Below are 18,523 nucleotides of genomic sequence, written 5' to 3'. Positions count from 1 at the left end.
ACTTGTGGAATGTCTGCGAGGGGGCTTTTTAGAACAGCTTGTTGTTGAGCCCACTAGGGGATTGGCTGTACTGGATTGGGTATTGTGTAATGAACCGGAGGTGATCAGAGAGATTGAGGTGAAGGAACCCTTGGGAGGCAGTGATCATAACATGATTGAGTTCACTGTGAAATTTGAAAAAGAGAAGCTGAAATCTGATGTGTTGGTATTTCAGTGAAGTAAAGGAAATTACAGTGGCATGAGAATGGAACTGGCCAAAGTTGACTGGAAAGGGACACTGGCAGGAAGGACGGCAGAGCAGCAGTGGCTGGAGTTTATGCGAGAAGTGAGGAAGGTGCAAGGCAGGTATATTCCAAAAAAGAAGAAATTTTCAAATGGAAAAAGGATGCAACCGTGGCTGACAAGAAAAGTTAAAGCAAAGGAGAGGGCATACAAGGAAGCAAAAATTAGTGGGAAGACAGTGGATTGGGAAGTTTTTAAAAGCTTACAAAAGGAAACTAAGAAGGTCATTAAGAGGGAAAAGATGAACTATGAAAGGAAGCTAGCAAATAATATCAAAGTGGATACTAAAAGCTTTTTCAAGTATATAAAAGAGTAAAAGACAGGTGAGAGTAGATATAGGACCAATAGAAAATGATGCTGGAGAAATTGTAATGGGAGATAAGGAGATGGCGGAGGAACTGAACGAGTATTTTGCATTAGTCTTCACTGAGGAAGACATCAGCAGTATACCGGACACTCAAGGGTGGCAGGGAAGAGAAGTGTGCACAGTCACAATTACGACAGAGAAAGTACTCAGGAAGCTGAATAGCTAAGGGTAGATAAATCTCCTCGACCAGATGGAATGCACCCTCATGTTCTGAAGGAAGTAGCTGTGGAGATTGCGGAGGCATTAGCAATGATCTTTCAAAAGTCGATAGATTCTGGCATGGTTCTGGAAGACTGGAAGATTGCAAATGTCACTCCACTATTTAAGAAGGGGGCAAGGAAGCAAAAAGGAAATTATAGACCTGTTAGCTTGACATCGGTGGTTGAGAAGTTGTTGGAGTCGATTGTCGAGGATGGGGTTACGGAGTACCTGGAGGCATATGACAAGATAGGCAGAACTCAGCATGGTTTCCTTAAAGGAAAATCCTGCCTGACAAACCTATTACAATTTTTTGAGGAAATTACAAGTAGGCTGGACAAGGGAGATGCAGTGGATGTTGTATATTTGGATTTTCAGAAGGCCTTTGACAAGGTGCCACACATGAGGCTACTTAACAAGATAAGAGCCCATGGAATTATGGGAAAGTTACATACGAGGATAGAGCATTGGCTGATTGGCAGGAAACAGAGTGGGAGTAAAGGGATCCTGTTCTGGTTGGCTGCCGGTTACCAGTGGTGTTCCACAGGGGTCCATGTTGGGGCCACTTCTTTTTACGTTGTACATCAACGATTTGGATTATGGAGTAGATGGCTTTGTGGCTAATTTTGCTGATGATACGAAGATAGTGCTGAGGAAACAGAGTCTGCAGAGAGACTTGGATAGATTGGAAGAATGGGCAAAGAAGTGGCAAATGAAATACAATGTTGTAAAGTGTATGGTTATGCACTCCGGCAGAGGAAATAAACGGGCAGACTATTATTTAAATGGAGAGAGAATTCAAAGTTCTGAGATGCAACAGGACTTGGGAGTCCTCGTGCAGGATACCCTTAAGGTTAACCTTCAGGTTGAGTCTGTGGTGAAGAAGGCGAATGCAATGTTAGCATTCATTTCTAGAGGAATAGAGTATAGGAGCAGGGATGTGATGTTGAGGCTCTATAAGGCGCTGGTGAGACCTCACTTGCAGTACTGTGAGCAGTTTTGGTCTCCTTATTTAAGAAAGGATGTGCTGACTTTGGAGAGGGTACAGAAAAGATTCACTAGAATGATTCCGGGAATGAGAGGGTTAACATATGAGGAACGTTTGTCAGCTCTTGGAGTGTATTCCTTGGAGTTTAGAAGAATGAGTGGGGACCTCAGAAACATTTTGAATGTTGAAAGGCATGGACAGAGAGGATCTGGCAAAGTTGTTTCCCATGATGGGGAAATCTGGTACGAGAGGGCATGAATTAAGGATTGAAGGGCGCCATTCAGAAGAGATGCGAAGAAATTTTTTTAGCCAGAGGGTGGTGAATCTATGGAATTTGTTGCCACGGGCGGCTGTAGAGGGCAAGTCATTGGGTGTATTTAAGGCAGAGATTGATAGCTATCTGAGTAGCCAGGGCATCAAAGGTTATGGTGAGAAGGTGGGGGAGTAGGACTAAATAGGAGAATGGATCAGCTAATGATTAAATGGCGGAGCAGACTCGATGGGCCGAATGGCCGACTTCTGCTCCTTTGTCTTACGGACTGGACATAAGGAACCCCCTTCGAGTATCACTGTCTCTCATCACCCCTCAGTGGGACCGTCTTGTTGCAGGGAAACAAGCCCATGGCTCCCACTGATTCAGCGATATTGGTGTGTTGCAATGATTGTATATGTTCACACGGGAAAAATATGTGTTGTGTGTTTAATATCCAAACGTTACTTAAAATGTTATGATACTATTGACTTATAGGTGACTTATAATTGACTTAATACTATATTCATGTGCTGTGTTACATAAAACCTAAAATAACACTAACATATAGTAAAAGCAGGAATGATAAAAATAAATACACAGCATATATAAAGTAGAAATAATGTCTGTACAGTGTAGTTTCACTGAACAGAATTGCCAAAAATGATTTGTAGAAAAAAATGGGCACGTACACGCATGCGCACATAAGTGCTCGCGCAAGTCATAGTAGACTTTCTTGGGGTAAACACAACGTATTTGACTACTACTCTCCTCCGTTGGCAACCCTACCTACCCCCCCCCCCCCCCCCCCCCCCCCGGATCGGTCGGTCCGCAAGAATATTGTCAATATTAAACCGGTCTGCAGTGCAAAAAAAGGTTGGGGACCCCCGCATTATTTCTTGTAGCCTTTTCTGTTCCTGGTGTTTCCATACCAGGCTGTGGTGCAACCATTTAGGATACTCCCCACTATTCATCTATTGAAGTTTGTTACGGGTTTTAGTTACATGCCAAATCTACGCAAACTTCTAAGAAAATAGAAGTCTATCATGCCTTCTTTATGACGACGCTTTAGTGCTGGTTCCAGGGACGCGTTCTCTGATATGTTAACGCCAAGGAATTTAAAGCTACTGACCATCTCCACCTCCATTGCTCCAATGAAAAGTGGTTCATGGGTTTCTTTCTCCTGTACCTAATAATCAGCTCTTTGGTTTTGGTGATGTTGAGTGTGAGGTTGTTGTGGCACCACTTAACTAGGTTTTCAATCTCTTGTATGGCAGCTTTTTCAGCACCTTTGGTCAATAACAATGATGTCATCAGCAAACTTAAAATGCAGCATTGGAGCTGTACTTGGCCACACAAAGGGCTGAATGGCCTACTCCTACACCTATTGTCTGTTGTCTAATCAAAGTGAGTGAAGCAGGAGAGTAAACATACAGCCTGTGTTGCACCTGTGCTGATGGTGAGTGTGGAGGAGATGTTGCTAATCTATATTGCCAGGGGTCTGCCAGCAAGGAAATCAACAATCCAGTTGCACAGGGAGGTATGAAGGCCCAAGTCTTGGAATATAGTGCTGCCTCTTAAGGGGCTGATAGTATTAAATGCTGAGCTGCAGTCAATGAAGGGCATCCTGATATCTGCATCATCATTCTCCAGGTGTTCCAGAGCTGAGTGAAGAGGCAATGAAATAGCATCTGCTGTTGACCTGTTGCGATCATAGGCATATTGGACTGGATCCAGGTCACTGCTCAGGCAAGAGTTGGTATACTTCATGAGCAATCTCTCGAAGCACTTCATCACAGTGGTGCTACTTTGTGTTAGTTATTGAGCAAGTTTACCATGTTCTTCTTGGGCACTGTTATGATTGATGCCTGCTTGAAGCAGTTGAGTACCTTGGACTGCCAAAGTGAGAAGTTCACAATGCCAGTTAAACACTCCAACCTGTTGATTAGTACAGGTCTTCAATACTCGGCCAGGTAAGCCCTCTGAGCCAGATTCACCCTTCAGAAGGATGCTCTCATATCTGCTTCAGAGACTAAAATCACAAGCTGTGGGGATTTGTGAAGATGCCTCCTTGTTCTGTTCATCAAAGTGAGCATAAGAGATATGAAGCATCTAGGAGCAAAACCTTGTTGCCATTGATGTTGCTTTGTTTTGCTTTATAGGAGGTGATGGCATTCAAGCCCTGCTGCAGTTGTTGAGCATCCCTGTGTGATTCACATTTAGACCAGAATTGCCAATTTTGCATGAGAGATGACCTTCCTGAAGTTATACCTATACTTTTTGTACTTTACCGAATCACCAGTCCTAAACTCCACTGATCTGGCTCTTAACAGATTGTGAATCTTTTGGTTTGTGCAGAGCTTCTGTTTTGGGAAGACTCTAAACAATTTTATGGGAACACACTTGTTTGCTTGTATCTTTATCAGGTCTTTAACAACCACGGCGTATTCATTGAGGTCCTTGAACATAGCCCAGTCCACAGGCCCAAAACAGTCCAGTAGCTGCTCCTCTGTCTCCTGCAACTATTTATTTGTTATCCTAACTTCTGGTGTGGTCCTTTTTTTTTGTTTTGTCTCAACCTATATATAGATAGGAAAAGGGCAACCAAATGATCAGATACCGAAATGTGGTCAAGGGATGGAACAATAGACATTCTAGATGGTAGTGTAGCAGTGGTTGAGAGTATCGTGTTCTCTGGTGTTGCAGGTAATGTACTGGTGGTAGTTGGGCAGAGGTTTCAAGCCAGCCTGATTGAAGACTCTTCAGGATGTGAAAGGTGTGATGGTAGGTAATTTCTTGGTTGTTAATCATGGCACTTAATGCATCAAGTACTAGCTTGACATCTGTCTTTGGTATTTTGTGAGTTGCAGTCAGGATCATGGTGGAGAACACTCTTGGCAAGTTGAACAGTTGACACTTAATTATTAGATGTTCCAGGTCAGAAAAACAAGAGGAAAATAAGACTGCTTTGTCCAAGTTCCACAATGGGTTTAGTATAAAGCAGATGCTGCTGTCTTTGCCCTTTACTGATGTTGGTCTGTCTGTTGATTGAGAACCCCCTTGGGCTGGAGCATAGTACTCTGAGTGTGGAGGATGAACCATGTCTCAGTGAAACAGAGAACACAGAGAACCCTTGTTTCCCTGTGGTAATCTTGCCCTTGAGTTCTCTATCTTACCCTTCAGCAACCGTGTTTTGGCCGGGAGGATAACTGAGTAGTCATTGCATTCCCCATCGTTTCAGTCTAGCCTAGTGACCTTCCTTTCTGGAGTGAAAACTGCCATCCTGTTGCTTTCAGGTGCCAAACCTGCATTCCTGAGAGTCAAGTTTGCCAGTCCTTCAGGTTCATCAGCAGATGGTAGGATTGCTGGAGGATTTCAATGATTCAAAAGTGTATTTCTTAAAAGGAAATTACAGGCAGTAAATGGCCATGATAATAGTTCAAAAATGTATACCTAGTAGTTTTTTTTAGCTGCCTGTACGACATCGCTGTCTTAACACAAGCAAAATTTATTTGGCTCCTTCTCTTTTACAGTCAATCCTTGCTGTTTGTTTGTGTTTTTTTTTGGACTGATTTTCGATTTTGCTGCTTATCTGCCCTTTAAAACAGAACCATACCAAGACTTTAAGGGTTCTGAATGCTATTCTGTTGAAGGATATGGGCCTCCTTTAAAAACAGCTTGGAATTTTGCAAGTGCATTAACTAAGCTGATCTTTAGTTTTTTTAAAATTTTACTTTACTCTTTAAAGGTGCAATATACAGTACTTCCCACCAAAGATGAAAAAATTTGAAGATATCCCTCATGACGGAAATAAATATTTCAATGGTCTTGAAAACTACTGTGTAAAGTTGATGCTTTGAGCCATAAACTGCAGCAGATTCCTATTTATTAACATCATGAAGTGTTGAAACTTGAATCAGTAATGCTGCTTTTACTTTAAATGACATGAGTGATGTACCATCTAAACCCAAACCAAATGACTTTGGAACAGTTGGAAATGTTAATTGAGAACTAGATGAGTCTTTCTTGAACTAGAGAACAAAGTACATTTATTATCAATGTATGTATGCAGTATGCAACCCTGAAATTCGTCTTCCCACAGATAGCCATGAAACAAAGAAACATCATGGAACCTGTTCAAAGAAAACATCAAACAACCATTTGTGCAAAAAAAAAAAGAACAAAGTGCACAGACAGCAGAAAACAAGTGAATAACAGACAGAATATTAAATTTCAAGTTGCAGAATCCTCGAAACAGTCTATGAATGTACAATTCAATTTAGCTCTGTGTCATTTGTTGATTGCAGGTCACAGATCCAGTCCACCCAATCAAGATCGAGCAAAATAGCAAATAAAAAAAGAGTAACCAGAAACACACATACAGTGGTATGCAAAAGTTTGGGCACCCCGGTCAAAATTTCTGTTACTGTAAAAGACCTGATTTCCAAAAGGCATAAAGTTGAAGATGACACATTTCTTTAATATCTTAAGCAAGATTACATTTTTGTTTCCATCTTTTACAGCTTCAAAATAACAAAAATGGAAAAGGGCCTGAAGCAAATGTTTGGGCACCATGCCTGGGCAGTACTTAGTAACACCTGCTTTGGCAAGTATCACAGCTTGTAAACGCTTTCTGTAGCCAGCTAAGAGTCTTTCAATTCTTGTTTGGGGGATTTTCGCCCAATCTTCCTTGAAAAAGGCTTCCAGTTCTGTGAGATTTTTGGGCTGTCCTGCATGCAATGCTCTTTTGAGGTGTATCCACAGATTTTCAATGATGTTTGGGTCGGGGGACTTTGAGGACCATGGCAAAACTTTCAGCTTGCGCCTCTTGAGGTAGTCCATTGTGGATTTTGAGGTGTGTTTAGGATCATTATCCTGTTGTAGAAGCCATCCTCTTTTCACCGTCAGCTTTTTACAGACAGTGTGACGATTGCTTCCAGAATTTGCTGGTATTTAATTGAATTCATTCTTCCCTCTACCAGTGAAATGTTCCTCGTGCCACTGGCTGCAGCACAAGCCCAAAGCATGATCGATCCACCCCCGTGCTTAACAGTTGGGGCAGTGTTCTTTTCATGAAATTCTGCATCCTTTTTTCTCTCCAAACATACCTTTGCTCATTGCGGCCAAAATGTTCTATTTTAACTTCATCAGTCCACAGGACTTGTTTCCAAAATGCATCAGGCTTGTTTAGATGTTCCTTTGCAAACTTCTGACGCTGATTTTTGTGGTGAGGACGCAGGAAAGGTTTTCTTCTGATGACTCTTCCATGAAGGTCATATTTGTGCAGATGTTGCTGCACAGTAGAACAGTGCACCACCACTCCAGCAGCTGCTAAATCTTCCTGAAGGTCTTTTGTAGTCAAACGGGGGTTTTGATTTGCCTTTCTAGCAATCCTATGAGCAGTTCTCTCGGAAAGTTTTCTTGATCTTCCAGACCTCAACTTGACCTCCACCGTTCCTGATAACTGCCATTTCTTAATTACATTATGAACTGAGGAAATGGCTACCTGAAAATGCTTTGCTATCTTCTTATAGCCTTCTCCTGCTTTCTGGGCATCATTTATTTTAATTTCCAGAGAATTTTCAGCTAGGCAGCTGCTTAGAGGAGCCCATGGCTGCTGATTGTTGGGACAAGTTTTGAGGAGTCAGGGTATCTATAAAGCTTTGAAATTTACATCACCTGTCCTCTCCTAATGATGACTGTGAACAAGCCATAGCCCTAGCAAGCTAATTAAGGTCTGAGACCTTGGTAAAAGTTATCTGATGTTGGGGTGCCCAAACTTTAGCATAGTGCTCCTTTCCTTTCGTTTTTTTCACTAAAATTGTACAAACAAAAATAATACACTAATCTTGCTTAAAATGTTGAAAAGAATGTTTTATCTTTAACTTTATGACTTTTGGAGATCAGTTCATCTTCTACTCACTTAACTATTCACAGTAACAGAAATTTTGACTGGGGTGCCCAAACATTTGCATGCCACTGTAACATGAATTGCAGACTCCTCTAAAATGATCCCAATCCATAAATCATGCTGATCAAACCTTGCCCAAGACTCAAGACTCTTGCACCTTCCTCCAGCAGCATCAACAGTGTCGCAAAAACAAAGGAGCTGGTTGTGGACTACAGGAGGAACAGAGACAGGCTCACCCCTATTGACATCAATTGATCTGGGGTTGAGCGGGTGAACAGCTTCAAGTTCCTCGGTATAAACATCACCAAGAACCTCACGTGTTCTGTACTTACCGGCTGTATGGTGAAAAAAACACAACAGCTCCTCTTTCACTTCAGACGGTTGAAGAAGTTCGGCATGAGTCCCTAAATCTGAAGGACGTTTTACAGGGGCACAATTGAGAGCATCCCGACTGGCTGCATCACTGCTTAGTTCAGGATCTGTGCCTCCCTCAATCACAGGAGTCTAAAGAGAGTGGTGTATACAGCCCAGTGCACCTATAGATGTGAACTTCCCACTGTTTAGAACGTTTACAGAGACGGGTGTGTAAAAAGGGCCCGAAGGATCATTGGGGACCCGAGTCACCCCAGCCACAGACTGTTCCAGCTGCTACCATCTGAGAAGCTGTTCTGCAGCATTAAAACCAGGGCTAACAGGCTTCGGGACAGCTTCTTCCACCTGTCCAACAAACTGATTAATTCATGCTGACACAATTGTATTTCTAAGTTATATTGACTGTTTAGTGGTATATCTTACAATACATACTATTTATTACAAAATACTATAATTTGCACATTCAGATGGAGACGTAATGTAAAGATTTTTGCTCCTCATGTTTGTGAAGGATATAAGAAATAAAGTGACTTCAATTCGAACGCGAGGGAGAGGGGGACTGGTCTCCCTGTAGTATAATGCATTTCCAGTTTTGGCAAGTGGATGAGAGAGAAACTTTAATCTCATTGGCCTGTTTCTTCCAGGTTGATGCATTGCGCTTACGCCTTGAAGAGAAGGAAAACATGTTGAATAAGAAGTCTAAGCAGATGCAAGAGATGGCTGAGGAAAAGGGGACCCTGTCTGGAGAAATTCATGATCTCAAGGACATGATGGAAGTTAAAGAGCGTAAAGTTATTGTCTTGCAGAAGAAGGTAGGTAAACTGATTAAAATTTTTAAGTGGGGCATTAGATGAAATGCAAGTTACATTCATTGCTTGAAAAGGGTAATATGTTGTCAATGTGCTGAAAAGAGCATAATTTTAAAAATGTGGCATATGCTCTACATTTTCAGTCCTATCGTGTAAATGGTTTACCTGTACTTAATCAACAGATTGTATCTAATGATTACTTTCACATGAGCAGCAATGTTCTTTCAATATTTTTCTTCCAGTATTTTTATTAGTTTTTGCATAGAAGAATAGAGTACAAGAAAATATATATTATAAGTCAAAAGAAAAAAATAAAATAGTACCAAATGCATTGTATTAAAAATACAGTTACAATCACAAAACCCTGTATTCATAAAAATTAAATTAAATTGTAATATTGAAATATAATTTTGTTACGCAGAAAAAAAAATCTAAACCCACTACCAAAGTCAGAGCTGTTAGGAAAAGAAAGAAGAAAGAGGAAAAAAACTCTCATCGTATAATAAAATATATTATTAGCCACCATCTGTACTTTTACAACAAATCAAAGGTTTTGAAAATAACTCAAAAATGGTCCCCACAATGTATAAAAATGAGCAGCAATGTTAAGTTAAATGGAGTAAGTTGGCAATTTGGAGTAGCATTAAGCTATTGATTGTTGCATTTCAATACATAAACTGTTTGAACAATTCACTTGTATACGAACATTTCAAATGTGACTATTTTCAATCCATGCTGTATAGGGGCTCCACAGGTTATAAATGACCTCACTAATGGAAATCTGACTTCTTGCAAATTCTCTCACACACTTTTAAAGTACTTTTGAAGCTAGTAATGTTTCCATTAGTTAAGGATAGTGTTAGATGATTATTCAATGAAGTAAAAGATTTGTAACAATATATGCAGCGTGATATAATTGGGTAACTATAGAAAACAGTTACTTCTGACTTGTAAATAAATTGGTTTATGAGTGTTCTCAGAAATTGGACCGATACTTAACCCGACGATTGTCTGTACTCGGCAATGGAGTTCACAAGGCCAGTTGTAATATCTGCAACACTTATGCACATTTCTATTTGCCATGAAGCAATAAACATAGTGGAAACCAAATATTTCTGTACAACCCACCCCAACTGACCAGGATTTCAACAATGACAATTGAGTGCTTAAATGAGAACCAACCTTTCTGGACCCATGTACTCTATCTCTCAAGTAAAATTTGGCTTTTGCAAGGTTTAGTCTCTGGAAATTCTAAATCCTTTGAGAAGGTACCTACTTATCTGTGAAAACAAAGGGGAAAGAAGTATAACAGTGAAAATACAGGAAATTTAACAAAAATGACGGAAGATGCTAGTAGCCATCCAAAGGCTAATTAATAATGGAGAGAACTGGCAAAGGGTCTAAACTTAAAGCATTGTATATTATCAGCTCCTCTACAAGTGCAAACTTTTTCTTTGATTTTTGTTAGTGGAAAAAGAAGTTTAAAATATCTGCTGCCCTATATGATTATTCATTCTTGGAAGCCTTCCAGTTCCTAGTTTGTTCATCTGGTTGGTATAAGTGGATTTAAAAGTCGTATATACTGTCTGTGTCTGTGTGTGTGTGTACATCCTTCAACTGGTGGTGTATTCTCATAATATGGAAATGTATTAATTTCACTGTATATGCTCAACGAAAATATCTTCCACTGTTGCAACACCACATAGATCTGTCTCCCTCATGATGCTTCCCTTTTGCCGCCTTAACTGCTTTTTGAAACAAACTTGAGCAATTAACAAAGCAGAGTTGACTGGCATCTAAGGTTTTGCTAAAATTACTCAAGAATTGTAATGCAGAGATGTGTTCCTTAGTGAAAAGGAAAGCTTTAAATGGAGGATACAGACAATCTAGTCATTTAGGCAAAGAAATGGAATTTAATTCAGAGAAATGTGAGGCAATGCATTTGAGTTGCAATAAATTAAAGGAATATGCAGGCCCTTCCCAGGCTGTGACAGGGTTCTGTTCCTGTGAAACTGTTTATAACCGTAATGGTTGCAAGTTGAAATTGTGACTAAAAACAAAGTTCGCACATGGTGGGACATGCTTCCAGTACTGCAGCAGCCAGAAAATTCATCTTGCTGGTCTCCCAAATGCGCACTTGTGTATCCAGGGTGTAGATACATTGGGTGTTCATAAGCTGGGAAGGAGCTATGCAACAAAAGAGAAGATATTGTGTGACAGATCAAGAACTTCTAATGCTTATTCACAGATCTTTAAGAATCAGTCAATAAGGTAGTTAAAGGAAAAGCATCCCATCTGTCTTATTAACTGAGATGGAGTATGAGAGCAGATTGTTATGCTAGTATACTACATGACACTAATTGTTTGAGTGCTTCTGTATATTATTGGTACCACATGACAGGAATATATAATTGCACTGAGGAGGGAGCAGAGAAGATTACAAAGATGTTGCCAGGATCAGAAATTTGTGGCTGTGAGGAAAGATTGGATAAACTAGATAACTCTGCTTAGATTAGAGGAGACCGAAGATGCACTTAATTGAAGTGTACAAAATTGAGATACCTAAATAGTGTAACAGGAAGGATAAGTGTTGACATTATAAAGCAGTTGACATTTTGAGTTTGGACTTTCCAAACTGCAAAAGTGAGAAATGTGTGTTTTAAGCTGCAGAGAGAGGATAGTGTTTGGAACTCCTTCTCTTACAGGCTGAAAGAGGCAGACATCTTCATATTAAACAGTACTTGAACTGTGACTCGCAGACCTATGGGCCCAGTATTGGAAGGTGGAAGTAGGTTGGGTAGCATTTTGATCAATGTAGGTAAATATTTGATGGGTCAAATATTTATTGTGTGAATATTTTGGAAGGGTTGTTTTTAGTTTAGTTTGTGTACACTAGAGTGTGCTGTTGTTCTACATATTTGTGATGTAAACTTCATAAAGAAACACCCTGGACTTCACTGATTTTACAAGCATTTTTTGGTGTAAGTAGAAAGAAGAATGTCATTTCTACTGAAGATAAATGTACAGCTGATGAAATTGCCAAAACCTTTGTCTTTTTAACGGTCAGGAAAAGGTGTGCATCATATAGGTTGGTATCATGTTTGAACTTCTGATAACTGCTTGGTTTGTAGATGATACAGTTTAGATTTGCACTACCTCACTGTGTGCTTGATATGAGCCATGGAAAGTACTGCAGAGTCTAGGCAGTCTCCGAGAGAAAGAGGACGTACCCCGTCAAGTGATTCTCCGGTACCAATAAAATAAGCAGGCTTGATAAAGGTTTTTTAATTTGATTGTTGGTTACACTAGAATATATCTGTGAACAATTTATATTGGTGTATTAATTTACATTTTTTGCATTTTGTGGCCCATTGCTTAGAGTTATTTTTCTATAAACAGGTACATTAAGTACTTTGTTTTATTTCCTGGGTCAAACAATTACCATATCCTTGTGGAATCATCCAGCATTGAAGGAAGGCATTTAAAATTCACTTCCCATTGGTTTAAATTCAAATGATAAAACTGATGATAAGATGTCTTCAACTTTTTCTTCAACTTTCATTAGATGAGCCTCCATGTTTTCACTTCTGTGTTTTCTGCCAGTACCACCAAGATACCACCACCAGGTACATCTTCACCTTCTGTTCCTTTCCTGCATTCTGAATGAAATGTTCTTTCTGCATCTAATTCCTTATCTACACTAATACCTACTCCCCTTCTAATGCAACCATAAGAATTGGAATGCCACCCTTTTATGTACTCATTTCCATCATCCAGAAATCCAAAATCCATGTGAGAAAGCAATTCACTTGCATATCTTCCATTTCAAAGTGTCGCATTTGGTGCCCATGTACTGGAGAAACCAAACAGACACCAGGTAACCACTTTGCAGAGCATCTCTAATCAGTCTGCAGGTATAACCCCAAGTTTACAGTGACCTTTCACTTGAATTCTCTATCCTATTACCACTTAAACTTATGTCTTTTGCCTCCTATCATTCCAATGAAGCCTAACGTAAGCTTGAGCAGCAGTATCTCATCTTCCATCTAGTGATGCCTCATGACCCAATGTAGAATTCAACAATTTCAGACTGTCATAACTGGGTAGTTCTAATGAACACTCATCAAACGGTGACTTAGTTTTTCTTTCTTCATGAATGCGATTGGGCTACAGTATTTCCAGCACTTTTTGTACTTACAAATATCTAGTAACTACAATATTTTGCATTTCATTTCCTTTATTTTTTTTCCTGCTCTTTTTCACTTGCCTCCTTTTCTCAGGTTAGCTGAGCTTAACAAGGCTTTATCACATGCTATATTTGGCACTGCCACCTTTTGTATTCTCCACACTTTTGCAGCCATTCCCTTTTCCTTTCCTTCATTTCCAGCCTTTTCATTCTCCCTATACTTAAGCATGTTGTCTTGCATTGCAGAAAAGGTATCAGGAATTGGTGGATCTTGATTGGAAGTGGACTGAGGAATGGTAAATGGACTTTAATTCAACTGAAGGAATGTGTTAGATCATAAGACATAGGAACAGAATTAGGCCATTCAGCCCTTTGAGTTTGCTCCACTATTCCATCATGGCTGATAGCAAATCCCACACAACCCTATATGGCCTTCTCGCCATATCCTTTCATGCCCTGACCGATCAGGAAGCAATCAACTTCTGCCTTAAATGTATGCACGGACTTGGCCTCCACCGCAGTCTGTGGCAGAGCATTCCACAGATTCACTACTCTCTGGCTTAAAAAAAATTCCCCTTACCTCTGTTCTAAAAGAACACCCCTCAATTTTGGGGCTGTCCGCTCTTCTTCTAGATACCACCACCATAGGAAATATCCCTTCCACGTTCACCTTATCTAGTCCTTTCAAACATTAGGTGGGTTTCAGTGAGATCCCCTGCATTCTTCTAAATTCCAGTGAGTACAGGCCCCAAGCTGCCAAGCGCTGTTCATATGTTAACCCCTTCATCCCTTCATTTTCAGAATCATCCTCTTGAATCTCTTCTGGACTGTCTCCAATGACAACACATCCTTTTTGAGAAGTGGGGCCCAAAACCATTAACAGTATTCCAAGTGTGGCTTGACCAGTGTCTAATGAAACCTCAGCATTATCTCCTTGCTTTTATGTTCTATTCCCCTTGAAATAAGTGCCAACATTGCATTTGCCTTCTTTACCACAGACTCGATCTGTAAATTAATTCTCTGGGTGTCTTGCATGAGGACTCCTAAGTCCTTTTGCACCTCTGATGTTTGAATTTTCTCTTCATTTAGATAAGACAGCATTATTCACTAATACACTATTATTCTTTTAACCAAAATGCATTGTCATACATTTCCTAACACTGTATTCCATCTGCCACATTTTTGCCCATTTTTCCAATTTGCCTAAGTCCTGCTGCAATTGCATTGCTTCCTCAGCACTACCTGTCCCTCCACCTATCTTTATATCATCCACAGACTTTGTCAGAAAACCATCAATTCTAAATCGCTGACAAACAATGTGAATAGTAGCAGTCCCAATGCTGACCTCTGAGGAACACCACTAGTCACTTATAGCCATTCAGAAAAGCCCCCCCCCCCCTTTATTCCCACTTGGTACTTCCTGCCAGTCAGCCACTCCACTACCCATGCTCGTATATTTCCTGTAATGCCATAGGATTTTATCGTAAGCAATTTCATGTGTGGCACCTTATCAAGTGCCTTCATCTGAAAATTCAAGTAACTGACATTCACTGCCTCTCCACTGTCCACACTGCTTGTATTTCCTCAAAGAACCCTAACAGATTTGTCAGGCAAGAATTCCCATTACAGAAACCATGCTGACTTTGACTTATTTTATCATTTGTCTCCAAGTACCCCAAAGCCTTGTCCTTAATAATAGAGTCCAACACTTTCCTAATCACTGAAGTTAGGGTTAACTGGCCTATAATTTTCTTACTTCTGCCTTCCTCCCTTAAAGAGTGGAGTGATATTTGCAATCTTCCAGTCCTCTGTGATCATGCCAGAATCAAGTGATTATTGAAAGATCATGACCAATGTCACTGTCATCTCTTCAGCAATCTCAGGATGCTGGGATGTAGTTCATCTGGGCCAGGTCTTATCCACCTTAAGACCTTTGAGTTTGCCTAGCACTTTTTCCTTTGTAGTAGCAATGGCACTCGCTGCTGCTCCCTGGCACTCACGGACCTCTGGCATACTGCTAGTGTCTTCCACGGTGAATATTAAGTTCAATTGCCATTTCTTTGTCCCCTATTAGTATCCATCAGCATTATTTTCCAGTGCTCCAATATCAATTCTTATCTCCCTTTTACTCTTTATATAACTGAAAAAATTTATGGTCTCCTGTTTCATATTATTGGCTAGTTTGCCCTCGTATTTCATCTTTTCCCTTATAGCTTTTATAGTTGGCTTTTGTTGGATTTTAAAAGCTTCCCAGTCATCCAACTTCCCACTCATTTTTGTTTCCTTATATGCCCTTTCCTTTGCTGTTTTGCAATCCTAACTTCCCTTGTCAGGTACAGTTGCCTACCCCTTCCATTTGGAAAGTACTTCTTCTGTGGGACATGTCTATCCAGCCCCTTGTGAAGTATTCCCAGAAACTTCAGCCATCTCTGTTCTGCCATTGTTCCCACCAGTATTCTCCTCCAAACCACCTGGGCAAGCTCTTCTCTCATGCCTCTGTAATTCCGTTTATTCCATTACGATACTGATACATGTGACTTGCACTTCTGCCTCCTAAGGGGTTCCTTTATATTGAGGTCCCTAGTAAGATCTGGGTGATTACACAACACCCAATCTAAGATGGCCTTTCCCCTAGTAGCTCAAGCGCAAACTGCTCTAAAAAGCCATCTAATAGGCTTTCAACAAATTTCGTCTCTTGTGATCTGACACCAACCTGATTTTCCTAATCCCCTTGCATACTGAAGACCTCATTACAATTGTTGCATTACCCTTGTTATATGCCTTTTCCAGCTCCCTTTGCAACCTCAACGTCACATCTTCTTTACTATTTGGAGGCCTATATACGATTCCAATAATGTTTTGTTTTACCCCCGCTGTTTCGTAACTCCACACCCACAAATATTCAACATTCCCTGACCCTATGTTACCTCTTTCTAAAGATATAATTCCATCTCTTACCAGCCCAGCCACACCACTGCCTATGCCTTTGTGCCTATCATTTCAATACAAAGTATATGCTTTGATATTAAGCTCCCAATTTTGTCCACCTTTCAGCCAAGACTCAGCGACGCCATGTCATACCGACCAATCTCTAATTGCGCCATGAGTTTGTCCAGCTTATTCTGAATGCTACGCACATTTAAATGCAGAACCTTCAGTCCTGCATTCTTCGCCATTTGGAATTTAGCCTCTGTGATACAGTTTAACTCTTTGCTCTGTCTGCATTTGTAGCTGATCATTGGCTTGTCCTTCCTTGTATTCATATTACACCCATCATCTACTTGTCATGACAAGATAGGCCAAAGGCAGCATGGTTTCCTAAAAGGAAAATTCTGCCTGACTAGCCTCCTGCAATTGTTTGAGGGAATTACAAGCAAGGTAGACAAAGGAGATGCAGTAGATGTGGTGGATTTGGATTTTCAGAAGGCCTTTGACAAGGTGCCGCAGACGAGGCTGCTTAGCAAAATAAGAGCCTATGAAATTACAGGAAAGTTACTAGTGTGGGTGGAGCATTGGCTGGTTGGCAGAAAACAGAGTGGGAATAAAGGGATCCTATTCTGACTGGCTGCTGGTTACCAGTGGAGTTCCACAGGGGTTGTTGTTGGGACTGCTGCTTTTTATGATGTATGTCAATGATTTGGACTACGAAATTAATGGATTTGTGACTAAATTTGCTGATGCTACAAAGATAGGTGGAGGAGTGGGTAGTGTTCAGGAAACAAAGAAACTGCAGAGAGACTTGGATAGTTTAGGAGAATGGGCAAAGAAGTGGCAAATGAAATACAATGTTGTAAAGTGTATGGTCATACACTTTGGTGGAAGACATAAGTGGGCAGACTGTTATTTAGATGGGGAGAGAATTCAAAATGCAGAGATGCAAAGGGACTTGGGAGTTCTTGTGCAGGATTTCCTAAAGGTTAACCTCCAGGTTGAGTCGGTGGTGCAGAAGGTGAATGCAATGTTGGCCTTCATTTCTAGGGGTATAGAATATGAGAGCAGGGATGTGATGTTGAGGCTTTATAAGGCACTCATGAGACCATACGGAGTATTGTGTGCAGTTTTGGGCTCATTATTTTAGGAAGAATATACTGACATTGGAGAGGGTTCAGAGAAGAATCACGAGAATGATTCCAGGAATGAAAGAGTTACCATATGAGGAACGTCTGACAGCTCTTGGGCTGTATTCCCTGGAGTTCAGGAGAATGAGGGGGGATCTCATAGAAAGATTCCGACTGTTATAAGGCCTGAACAGATTAGATGTGTCAAAGTTATTTCCCTTGGTAGGGGATTCTAGGACAAGAGGGCACAACTTCAGGATTGAAGGACATCCATTTCGAACAGAGATGTGGAGAAATTACTTTAATTAGAGAGTGGCAATTCTGTGGAATTTGTTGCCTTGAGTGGCTGTGGAGGCCAAGTCATTGGGTGCATTTAAGGCAGAGATAGATAGGTTCTTGATTAGCCAGGGCATCAAAGGGTCTGGGGAGAAGGCAGAGGAGTGGGGATGACTGGAAGAATTGGATTAACCCATGATTGAATGGCGGAGCAGACTCGATGGGCTAAATGGCCTACTTCTGCTCCTATATCTTATGGTCTTATGGTAAGCCTGCTGGCTCATCCTCAGCTCTCTCATACTGGTTCCCATCCTCCTGCCATATTCATTTTAAACCACTCACAACAGCTCCAGTAAACCTGCCTGCAAGAATATTGGTCCCTGTCGGATTCAGAATCACCTGTCTGTTCCCCTATTACTGCTGCTATCCTCTTCAGTTTCCTACCCCCTCTGAACCACAGGGCCAAACCCAGTACCAGAGATGCAGCTGTTGTTGCTACCCCAAGGTAGGTCTGCCCACCGCCCCCCCGCCCCCCAGCAGTTTTCAAAATGGAGTAGTTAATGTTGAAGGGATGGCCACAGCAGTGCTCTCTCTCTGATGTTCTCTCTTCCCTCTCCTGACAGTCACCCATTATCTGTCTCCTGTAGCCTTGGGGTGACTACCTTCCTGTAACTCCTGTTTATCACCTCTTCACTTTCCTGAACAAGCCAAAGATCATTGAGCTGCAGCTCCAGATCCTTAACACTGTCTCTAAGGAGCTGCATCTTGATGCACCTGGTGCAAATGTGGCAACTGAGGAGGCCGGTAGTCTCCCAGAAGTCCCACA

General features: G+C 40.9%; 1 protein-coding gene across 11 annotated transcripts in view; it reads left to right on the top strand.

Moving 5' to 3' along the window:
• The window catches only part of LOC140202653 (ELKS/Rab6-interacting/CAST family member 1-like), a 754,922-nt gene that overhangs the window by 73,596 nt on the left and 662,803 nt on the right, over positions 1-18,523 (top strand). For all 11 annotated transcript variants that reach the window (XR_011887141.1, XM_072267763.1, XM_072267762.1 and 8 more), the window contains one exon: positions 9,013-9,180. Coding sequence is in view for 10 of the 11 variants with exons in the window: in XM_072267763.1 (XP_072123864.1) it covers positions 9,013-9,180 (168 nt within the window). In the remaining variant the exon portion in view is untranslated. The remainder of the gene's footprint in view (positions 1-9,012; positions 9,181-18,523) is intronic.

The sequence above is a fragment of the Mobula birostris genome, chromosome 9 (assembly GCF_030028105.1).
Source record: "Mobula birostris isolate sMobBir1 chromosome 9, sMobBir1.hap1, whole genome shotgun sequence".
Classification (NCBI taxonomy): Eukaryota; Metazoa; Chordata; class Chondrichthyes; order Myliobatiformes; family Myliobatidae; genus Mobula; species Mobula birostris.
Note: the sequence above shows the minus strand (reverse complement) of the source record. Positions and strands in the feature narration are given on the sequence as shown.